This window comes from Syngnathus typhle, linkage group LG3, assembly GCF_033458585.1.
Source record: "Syngnathus typhle isolate RoL2023-S1 ecotype Sweden linkage group LG3, RoL_Styp_1.0, whole genome shotgun sequence".
Classification (NCBI taxonomy): Eukaryota; Metazoa; Chordata; class Actinopteri; order Syngnathiformes; family Syngnathidae; genus Syngnathus; species Syngnathus typhle.
The window spans coordinates 18,316,110-18,327,885 of NC_083740.1; the positions used below are offsets into that span (position 1 = coordinate 18,316,110).

An 11,776-nucleotide genomic window follows, 5' to 3' on the forward strand; every position below is an offset into this window, starting at 1 on the left:
GGGGAAATAAAAGGCACAAATTTGCTAATTACTTAAAAACGGTAAATGTTATGAACGCGAAAAATACTGGCAAGCGTGCCATGAATTTTTGGAACGTGTGAAAGTTTGAACGAGGTGAATCGGTTGAAGCATGTGGGAGTAGTTGGATGTCAAAAAAGTGGGAGGAATAAGTTGTTTAATAAAAATAATAATAATAATAAAGTAGAATAACAATGTGTGAAGGCCTTCGCCTTCACACAATAAAGGACAGGAATAACAATAGTGTGAAGGTCTTCACCTTCACACTAACTAGAATTTGCAATTCCTGAAGGAATTGCGTGTGAAGGTGAAGAAGTTGAATAAATATTTAAGGAATGTTGCAGAATGATGTTGAAACAAGTTGAATCGGTTGAAAAATGTAGAAATGAGAAGGGAAAAAGGAATTAGGTGTGAATTTCAAAATAAAAGATGTGAAGTTTTTGGTAAGTTGTGGAATAGGTAGAAAAATTATGAACAGTTGAAAGTTGGAATGGGTTGAATCGGTTGAAAAATGTAGAAAAGAGAAGGAAAAAAGGAATTGGGTGTGAATTTCAAAATAAAAGATGTTAACTTAATGGTAAGTGGGAAGTTGTGGAATAGGTAGAAAAACGATGAACAGTTGAAAGTTGGAATGGGTTGAATCGGTTGAAAAATGTAGAAATGAGAAGGGAATTGGGCGTGAATTTCAAAATAAAAGATGTGAATTTTTTGGTAAGTGGGAAGTTGTGGAATAGGTAGAAAAATGATAAACAGTTGAAAGTTGGAATGGGTTGAATCGGTTGAAAAATGTAGAAATGAGAAGGGAAAAGGGAATTGGGCGTGAATTTCAAAATAAAAGATGTGAATTTTTTGGTAAGTGGGAAGTTGTGGAATAGGTAGAAAAATGCTGAACAGTTGAAAGTTGGAATGGGTTGAATCGGTTGAAAAATGTAGAAATGAGAAGGGAAAAGGGAATTGTGTGAATTTAAAAATAAAAGATGTGAAGTTTTTGGGAAGTTGTGGAATAGGTAGAAAAATGATGAACAGTTGAAAGTTGGAATGGGTTGAATCGGTTGAAAAATGTAGAAATGAGAAGGGGAAAAGGAATTGGGTGTGAATTTCAAAATAAAAGATGTGACGTTTTTGGTAAGTGGGAAGTTGTGGAATAGGTAGGCAAAAGATGAACAGTTGAAAGTTGGAACAAGTTGAATCGGTGGAAAAATGTAGAAATTAGAAGTGTTATGAATATTATATGTACAAATTTAAAGTAACCAGTTTGATATCATATTGTTAGCTCATTTGTAGTGTGTTAATTGAGTAAAATAAGAGCTCTCTCAAAGCTAAACTATATCCACTAACCTTCCCAAATGGAATCTGAAACATATGAAAATGGAAGGGCACAAACTAATGCACAAACGCATTACATAAAAGAGATAGTCAGTGTTAACAAATAAATAAAACAAACACATCAGTGTCCTTTGTTGTTCGAAAAGTGAACATGTAACATTTATTTATCACCATTCATTCATGCATTCAATAAATTGCAAACATTCAATTGTTTTGAACAATTCATTCATTCATTCATGCATTCATTAATTCATTCACACATTCAATCTTTGTCACGTCACCCTGCACACGGGTGACAGTAATGGGCATCCCATCTTGTGGGATATGGGGGGGCTGGCTGAAGGTTTTTTGCCAGATATCAAGTTTGATGACTGTCACTTCCCCCGAATCCGACACAACCTCCACCACCTCTTCCCCATAGAGTATACCAACGACGGTAATGATGAGGCTGGATTTGCAGGCCTGTTGAATAAAATCAAAATGTAATTAATTTTTATGAATGGAAAACAACGTTTCCCAAAGGCTAATCATGCCTCCAAATAAAGCAAGTGGGAGCAGTAAAGCCATCCTAAAACACAAAGACGTTCTTAAAGCAATGCGACAGTGAGCGCCCGACGCGCTGCGGGCGGTCGCGCGATCGGACCAAATTAGGCTCCCTGCTCAGCGAGGTACACTTCAATTTGAGAAAGTACATCAAGACGTTACAAATATTTTCTAAATTTCAGCGACGGCTCTGTCACAATAATGCGACCAGCGCGGAGCAGTTGCGCGGTCGGCTGCGCGTCGGGCAGAACGCTGCAATTGCGCGATGGGACAATAAGTTGATCTTGGAAAAGGGAACAATAAGCAATAAGCAAGCACCTTTTCAATTCCACTGCTATGAAGCCATTTACTAACCTTTACATCCGTGTACGTTGTCGAGTGGAGCATGACTCCCGACTCGGTCGCCTGGGCACTCAGGTGGGTGAACACGAAGGAACCCCCTACCTTCAGCTCTACGAGGTTAGCCTCCCGCCAAAGTCCAATTTTGACAGTGGCTTCATCCTGCGGTAGTTTGAAAATGCGTATAAGTATGTGTGCAAAGTGCTACAACAGGGGAAGTGCAAATGGCTACTTACTTTTTTGAGCGTCAAATGTCGAAATGGTGCCAGGCGGTTCCCTCGCTGGCGCACCATGCGGATAGGACGCATCTAAAGTGGACCAAATTGATATCCCAATTACAATAATTGTGTTTGACAATGAGCGTGTCATGTGTCTGTGTACACGACCTTAACGATGCCAAAAAACCCAAAACTTTTGGTACATTAGTACTACACAGAGGATTTCAATGATTTTGTGTGTGCATGCGCATGCATGTACATTATTATTGCACATGCATCATGTCTTCACAGGTGTACACAAATACAAGTGTGTATATGTGCATTTGTGGGTGCAGGTAACTTACATCAGTTATTATGCCCTCCAGTGACACCATCTCTTCAGGTAGTTTATTCACTACCTCTTGAGGAGATGATGCCACTGACTTGGGGTAGACCAGGGCCCTGGCCTCTTCCTCCAGCTGTGGGCTGGTTCGGACTTCCGCCGCCGAGAAAATTTTTGAGGCGGGTTTGGTGAGGAGCCCTTGCCCCCGTTGGTCCACACCGAAGTTTAAAAAAATGTAACTGCTGCCCTCTGTGACGAGGGCAGCCAAGTGTTCAAAGAGAACTATTTTATAGGCTTTCTCGCCGTCACAGAGGGCAACAGTTATATTATTGTGCTGGCCGTGCATAGACAAGGTGCCATCAGATGCACAAACCCAGGTCTTGGCACGCAGCGCACTCCTTATTGCCACTACTTTGGCGCGAATCATTTTTGTCGCCATTCTGAAAAATAAAAAAAAAAAGAGAGAAATTGAGTTGTTCAGTTAGTAGAGGACAAATGGCAAATTATTCATTTAATAATTACTATTATAATACATCTGACTGACTTTGCGATGAATTTATTAACTACCACAAGGTATCATTGCTATATTAATATAGGATAAAATAAATGAATGCCACGTACAATAAAAAAAACACACAATTATTTAAATGTTATACTGAAAAAAAAAGCGTTTCCCAGCAATGATTAACATCCACTAGATGTCACTGCAGCGTGACAAAGTCAATAGTTCATGGGTGTGTAGCACTGGGCAATGATTCGATACTACTGATCTTACTCGGTCATTACATATCAGTGCTTACAGTTACAATGTCATCTGCTATATAAATTTGGAAGCACATTTCATAATGGCGCCTGTGCATTTTTTGGGGGGCTAACCTAAAACAAAGATTTTAATAAAAGAACACCGTAAAGCATTTTTATCCATTTACGTGTGGCGACTACGAGGTGTCGTCTGAAATAAATGAATTACGCGTCGTGTATCTTTCCATAAATGTCCTTACTCTGTAACGCAAAGTGCATGCATCATGTGTGTGGCGCATCCATCTTGTTACATGTCGGCAAATGCACACGGCGGACGATAGTGTACATTACTTCAACGCAAGAGCAATAAAATGGGGAATCCTCCGTCATAAATAGGAACGCAGAAGAAACATGTATTTTCGACTGACTAGTTAATGAATAATTACAAGTTAATTTGCTATATGCGCATTTCGTAATGGCGGCCTTTCTTTTCTTTTTTTTTTTTGCTCGACGCAAACCAAAGATGTGGATGCCTCGGTCACGAATAATGTTCACGTTCATCAACCGATGGAATTAATCCATACTAAATTCACCGAGAAACAACTCCGCAAAAGTCCGTCGTGAGAACAGGAGACTATTTTTTTCTATATGTACAGTTAATGAGTAATAACATGTAATAGTACAGTAATAGAACTGTGACGATCGTAATTAGAAGTGGGGAAGTGCTACTTTCCCCACTAACGCAACAATCCTGGTTAAAATGTAAGTATATACTTAGGGGTTTTAATAAAGTTGAGGAAATCTCGGCTTTCCACTTACCTATCTCGTCTTCAAGTTGATAATGAGACCGTGTAAAGTCCCTCCCAACTTTTCGGCGGCGCGAAAGGTCGGCGCGAAAGGTCTGAGCGAAATCTGAAAAGAGAGGGTAAGTTTTAGTCGTACCGTCAAAACTTTAGTACATACAGAAAAAAAACACTGAGACCGGAACACATCGCTCTAAATTCGTGTGAAATATGATTACACAATTGAGTGAACATGTGCATGTTTATATTTACGTGGACTCAACGCTTTTAGAGCCCCCCCCCCTTAAAAGGTGAAAAATGGTAGCGTCCACTTTAAGTAGAGACAGAAAAAGACGTCCCTGTAAAATCACGCGATACGTGACGATACGATTGAGTGGCGATATTTCAGTATATTTAAAATATGATCATGATAGTAATAAAATAGCCTTACAGTAATGGTAATAACTATAATCGCCGCGGTTTATGAGGTTTCCGATTTGTTTTCAAAGTATTTCAATGCAACGTGATCAGTACAATCGCGAAGATAAAATAATGGACACTATATCAACTTATAGAATGTACATACAAGACAACATACATACAAGACAACATAACAATAAACTATGATCACAAGACAATATATTAATAAACTTTCAATAATTGTCTCATTTCCCCAAAAACAACCCACTTCCCCCCTGATGCATGCATTGGCTGATGAATAATGATAACATCACATTAAAATATTTAGTGAGTAGTGTGAAAGTAATGAATGAACATGCAGAGTTAAAATCAAAAATAAGTATTTAATTACAGTTTCATATCAACACAGAAAAGACCTATTTTCTATTAAAGAAAGAATTAAATAAATGTCAATTATGAATAATGTCATTCAAAACAGGTTATTTTATACGACAAATCACAACATAAGTTGTCAACATACACTTTACACTTTTCCTTCTAAACAAGAAGGAAAAAAAACAGTTGCATGGTGCTTTTTGGAACCAAAATACAGCATGATATTAGTTGTTTTGGGCAGAATGGAATATATAATGCGTGAAATCTTATAAATAATAAAAAAAATAGATAAAATGTTTAACTGACTCAATAAATACTGAACATACAAAATGACAAACAAGAACGTATACATTGGACTGGACTTGTATGTGATGAAATGAACATGCACATATTGGAAACACAAAACTTAATAAACAAAATTTAAGGCAAAGAAATATAGAAAGGCCAATAAATCAATCAATCAATCAATCAATCAATAAATCAATAAATCAATAAATAAATAAATAAATAAATAAATAAATAAATGAATGAATGAATGAATGAATGAGAACAGAAAACAGACTATACTATGAGGCCTCGCAGAGGGACAGCTTCCGACAGTTAAAGGCTAAGGTGTTCTCTGTCTGCATGACTGGATGCATGTAGAACCACAGGCAAGACCCAGGAACATACTAGAGGAACATGAAAGAGGTGTTGAGGAGAAGGGGTAAAATTAAAGAGTGCTTCCTGACAATTTTCCTTGTTGGCTACTCACAGATGAAGCAGGAGAAGTCATGTGTGTTTGGGAGTTTGTGTTCCATGATGCAGGCCTCCCTTGTACAAGTCTTCTTGAAATGCGTGGCTCTCGCTGTGCTACAACATAATATCATAATCAATTCATGTTGAGGAGAAGCGGTAAAATTAAAAAGTGGTTCCTGACAAATTTCCTCTTTGCCTACTCACAGAAGAATCAGGAGAAGTCATGTGTGTTTTGGAGTTTGTGTTCCATGATGCAGGCCTCCCTTGTACAAGTCTTCTTGAAATGCGTGGCTCTCGCTGTGCTGCAACATAATATGTTAATCAATTCATGTTGAGGAGAAGCGGTAAAATTAAAGAGCGCTTCCTGACAAATTACCGTCTTGGCTACTCACAGAAGAAGCAGGAGAAGTCATGTGTGTTTGGGAGTTTGTGTTCCATGATGCAGGCCTCCCTTGTACAGGTGTTCTTGAAACTGTTGCCCTCTGTGATGACAAGAAAGCCTGTAAAGTAGTTCTGTTTGGTCTGTTAGGTGGGTTCTCATCAAAAAAACATTGAGTTTCTACACTTACATTACAATAAAGTAATATGTCATGGCTACCTCTGGCCTCGATTCTGGGATGAGCTTCTTCTTATCGTGGCTACAAGGCAGTTAGTTACAGGCTTGGCTAGATGTGGTTGAGCCACAGCTGAACACATTTCTGTCCCTTCTCGTTAAACTCTGCTAAATTCGATGCTGTGCAGGGATGTTCCAGCAGGGGCACATGAGGAGGTGTTGCATGGTCTGTGGTTCAGTGCCACAGTCACACTCGCTGTTCCGATCCTCCAGATGTCCCCATTTGGCGAGAGTGACTTTTGCACGTCCAACACCAGATCTTAGTCTATTTAGGCATTTCCACGTTGCATACATAGTTGGTGTCTGCTCCTGGGGTCATTGCCTCGCTTGCTTTAAGCTCCATTGTAGTTTCTGGTGGAAGATTGTCAAGTCTTTCTTCCCGCCGAGTGACTCTTTCACTGCCTGTGTTCGGCGTTCTGAGGGGTGGGACACTTTTCAGAAAACTTTTCCTGGACTTAAGGCGGCATTTGGCTGGTACATGGCCGAAGAGAGGATGTCTTTGGTCAGTGGACTGTGGATGAGCTGCTTTCGCCACATAAAATGAACTGTTAAAATACAGAAGAGTGAAATAGCAGCATTTAGTGTCTTTTGAAAGAAAGATAAAACATGTCTAATGATGAGAAACTTACCTCGTCTGTTTTCTGTTGTCGCCTCACGATTATGACGTAGAAAAAATATAATACATAAAAAAATGAAGTAATTAATGTGAAAAACAATTAAAAAAAAAAAGTTTAAAAGGCCTTTCTATAACTAAAATCAGAAATAAAAACATGTAAAACGTTAAAAAGTCTCCCCTTAACTCGTCTAAGATAGTTTAAAAAATGTAAAAGTTTCAAAAGTTAAAAATTTGGAAAGTGAAACATTTTAAGTTAAAAGTTTAAAAAGTTAAAAATGTTACAAGAGTTAAAAATTTAGAAAGTGAGCATTTTAAGTTAAAAGTTTAAAAAGTTAAAAATGTTACAAGAGTTAAAAATTTAGAAAGTGAGCATTTTAAGTTAAAAGTTTAAAAAGTTAAAAATGTTACAAGTTAAAAAGTTAAATCAACTTGAGTTAAGGGAAGACTTTTTGAAAGCTAATTAAAAAGTCTAAAAAGTTTAAAATTTTAAAAAGTTACATCAAGTTAAGGGAAGGCTTGTAGAAAATTTCAAAAGCCTTGGCCTTCCCTTAACTGAACTTGAGTCCACAACAACCCCCATTCCATCTCAACATACAGGCCCATCTCAACTTACCACCACAGACATGAGTTCAGCTACATCAACTGTCCTTGTCTTTACATGTATGACCACCTTTACTCATGATACTTTTTAATGACAGTTTCATGTAAGGCTTTACTCACGGTTTGTTTCCATTTATCACTCTTCTATGATTTGCCTGGGACCATTTAAAAATGATAAAAGTGAATCCAAGTTAAAAAGGCCACTCCTCTCCGTCTCCCCTTCACTCACTCTGAAGCATGTTTCTCGCGTCAAGCAAACCTTTGCCATCGATAAGTATTGTCCAATTCGATGTTTTCTCCATTTGTAATGCCAGCCAGGCAACAGGTTTATTGCTAGCATCATGCACAAACCTCAGTGTCCAAAATAGGGGTGGATTTCATTGCCACCAATTTATATTATCAGTATAAAGCTGCTTTTCCAGCTATCGCTATCCACATGGGTTGGTAGTTATTTTCTATGTGGAAATTGTGAGGCTAATGGCAACATTACGTTTACCATTCTGAGCCCCAGATCCCATTTCATCTCTAGTCAACAAATCACCCACCACATCCCACCACTAATATTATACACTTACGCCATTCGACGTCTGTCCTCGTTGTTTTTCCAACTACTGAAAAACATGATATAGATTTGACTTAGCTTTCACTGGTCAAAACACAGAAAACAGGATTGTGATAGCTGTTGTATGTTCGCACGGAACCTGAATAAAGAGCACAGAGGTCGAGAGAAAGAAAAAGAGGTCAAGTAATGAGCACTTCCACTCTGGATCCCATCTCTCCTCAAGTCAACAAATCACCCACCGCATCCCACCACTATTATTATACACTTACGACACCGTTGACGTTTCGATTTCCATCCTTGTTGTTTTAGAAAATGCTGATTTAGCTGTGACTTACCTTTCACTGGTCAAAACACAGAAAACAGGATTGTGATAGCTGTAGTACGTTTGCAGGACACCTGAATGAAGGGCACACTGAGGTCGAGAGACAAAAATGAGGTCAAGCAATGTGTTTTTGTCAGTGGTAGCAGTGGCTATGAGTTGCGTGTAGCCTTTCGAGCGGAACAAATCAAGAATGGGCTTGAATGAGGCAGATAGCATATCTTCATTAAAATCTCCACATACCAAGATCTGATGATGCTCCATTACTTCAAGGTACCGCAAGAGATTTCCCAAGCTTGGCAGAAAAGTGCGCAGACTGTTGCCTGGAGGCCTGTAAACGGCAGCAATCAACACATTGAGGGGATCTTCAAGTTTCACCACAACAAATTCAATGTCGGTCACACCCTGAACGTATTTCTTTTCCTGGGCCGCGATGTGACTTTTGACACAAATACCTACGCCGCCACCACGTTTTGTCGCCAAGTCAGGACAGTTTGTGTAAGAATCACTTCGGTTCCTGCAAAACATCGTGTAGCCTTCCAAGCAAGCACGTCCATCGGCCACTGATCCTTGGAGGTGTGTCTCTGTGAAGCACAAAACATCAGCGAAAAGCAGTTCGTGATGAGACACGATATCTTGCACGTGACAAGACAGCCCTTCGGTGTTATGATGGACGACAACCAGGTGATTTGCCCGATCTACCGACGGCATCACGTGAAGGAGGGGCATGACGCTCTCCAAAGAATCCTCTGCCATCTCAGCAAGAGCAGCAGTGATTTGTGGATTTGCATGAAGCCTTCTCTCATCCATATGCAGAATATGCAGACCACTGAGCGAAGTCACTCTACTCAGAGCTACGTACCCCATGCCGTGTTCGAAAACACCTTTCAGCGAAACTGCAGCCTGTGACGTTGTCATGCCTTGTACCTTGTGGATCGTGCAGGCAAAAGCAAGCTTGATGGGAAACTGTCGGCGCGTCACTCCAGCCTTGTTCAGCTTCTCCTCCAGTCTGTCAATGTACACGGGGTTAGCAGCACGCGCATTGTTACTCACATGATCGAGTTCCAACCCAAGTTTCTGGACACGGGCTTCATTTGGATAGTTCACCAATTTGACAACTTTTGCAAACATCCCGTTGCACAGACCTGATTGAACATCAACGTTCCGTGTGATCATAACACGAGCACCCAGGGCAACTTTGATGGAGTCCGGGAGCTCATTCTTAGCGCCTTGCACAGGGGAAGCTTGCCTTGCCATTCTGCCAGTTCCTTTGTCTTTCTTGTAGTCATCCGCGTCAATCTGCACAATGTCCTTATGAAGCAGTTCCAGCATCGCAGAGTTATGGCCATCCACCTGTTTATTGGTGGCAAAAACATGCAGAATATGCTTTGGACACATTTCTGGGGAAGTGTACCTCGTGGCAAGGAGAGCTCTGTCCATTTCCGACAGTTCATCTGACTTTTCTTTGACGCGGAGTCGGTTCAGCAGTTCGGCAAAGGCGACATCGTCTTTCTGCCTCATGATGGCGGTGAGCGTGATCTTTTTGAAGTCGTCACGCCAGTGGTCCAGCCGCGTAGGATCGTACACGCACAGAGGTTTGGACTGTCTCACGGGAGGGAGCTGAAAGAAATCTCCAACAGCAAGAACAGACATGCCACCGAAAGGTAAATTAATTCCTTTGATTTGTTTCAACCTGGCATTCACGTAGGCGAAGAGGTCTTTCGACACCATGGAAATCTCATCGATGATGAGTATTTCGGCGATGGACAGCTCGGCTCGGACTTCGTCCAGTTTATTGCCCAGCCCGTGGTACGGGGGTTTGAGACTTCTCGGCAGTTTGAGTAGACAATGCAACGTTGCCCCGGAAATGTTGAACGCCGCCGTGCCAGTGAAAGCTGCGAGAACAACCGTTTGCTTGGAAATGTCAGCCTCCTCAGCCAGTCGTGGTAGTCTCTGCAGTATTTTGGTAGCCTCAGCGTGGATACACTTGATGAGATGAGATTTGCCGGTCCCGGCGCCACCGTTGATGTGGTAGAAGAACTGCTCAATGGGCTTTGAGCTACACACACGTTTTATGCACCAATCTCTGACCTTGTAGAAGACGGACGCTTGCTTTTGGTTCAGGTTACGATACATGTCGCGTAACACCGCGGGATCGATGGCAGCAGGCTCTGTCACGATGGACATTTGGGTTGTTTTGGACCTGACGTTATAGTCCGGGACATTTTCCTCCACGTTGTCGTTCGGTTCATCTCTCGCGTTCATTTCCTCAACGCATTCGAGTCTTTGCAACTCACTCTCGGGAGCCAGGTGGCACCATTCGTTTATGACGAGCCCACTCTCCTCCACCTCTTGGATGGCGTTGTCAATGTCTCGACTGTATTTCTCATACCTTTCTCTGTTCCTTCTGACAATTTGGCACACGCGCTCCACAGAGTCGTTATACGGTAACTGCACACAGGCGTTATCATGAAACAACTGATAGGAAGGACAGCGTTCAGATTTTAATTGGCAATCAGCACGATGAGGCAGGTACAGCTTGAGCAAGCAGCAGTAATATTCCTCCGGATTCTTTTGTTCAGAGTATTTGCAGTATTTGATGACCGCATGTTTTTCTGTTCTTTTCTGGACAAAGCCCATGTCGTTCAGCAGAGGCAAAACATTCTTACCTTTGGCTTGTTTGCCATAAACAATTCTGCACATTGATGCAAAATCAGCCAAGCACATGACTTCGAATTCCTCTGTTTGAGGTCTGGATTTGTATTTTTCCGGCAGGCCAGTCATCCACACTTCATGAGATTCCTGCGTTTTGCCCTCAAGGAGCGAGAGAGGATAACTCATTTTCAGCGCATTGTCACTCGTTTGTACAAATACCACCATGCGGGAGGACTGTTTCATATGCAAGCCGCACGCACGTGCGACGCATTCCTGAGCACTCACTTCTCTTTTCTTGGAGTACGCTTGCATAATTTGCTTCATTTCATCGCTCTCGTTGACATTTGCGCAGCGGGAGTTTTCAATGACCGATTTCAGGTATTGGCTCAGACCGTGTTCAGCCTTGCTGATGTAGCTGCAGATGTATGCGATGCAAGAGTAGGCATTCAGGATGTATTGGATGTCCAGGTTTCCATCCCAGGCAAGAAGCAAATGGCGGTTGTAGTTGTTGACCCAGCAGTCTTTGGGTTCTCGCTTAAGCACGACAGAACTGGACGAGGCCGTCATGCGCAAACAGTTCATGTACTCA

At 41.2% G+C, this 11,776-nt stretch overlaps 1 protein-coding gene across 1 annotated transcript; it reads right to left on the reverse strand.

Moving 5' to 3' along the window:
* Positions 1 to 5,072: 5,072 nt before the first annotated feature.
* Positions 5,073 to 10,393, reverse strand: LOC133152066 (ATP-dependent DNA helicase PIF1-like). Its single transcript, XM_061275596.1, has 5 exons — positions 7,065 to 10,393; positions 6,392 to 6,980; positions 6,215 to 6,304; positions 5,839 to 5,936; positions 5,073 to 5,755 (listed from the first exon to the last, which is right to left on the reverse strand). Exon 1 carries the CDS (start codon positions 10,261 to 10,263, stop codon positions 8,545 to 8,547), a length of 1,719 nt encoding a protein of 572 aa, XP_061131580.1. The 5' UTR covers positions 10,264 to 10,393; the 3' UTR covers positions 5,073 to 5,755; positions 5,839 to 5,936; positions 6,215 to 6,304; positions 6,392 to 6,980; positions 7,065 to 8,544.
* Between the last annotated feature and the right edge of the window lie 1,383 nt (positions 10,394 to 11,776).

Excerpts from the sequence above, each read along its gene's own strand:
- LOC133152066 (XM_061275596.1), bottom strand. The coding sequence starts at position 10,263 with ATGGTGTCGAAAGACCTCTTCGCCTACGTGAATGCCAGGTTGAAACAA.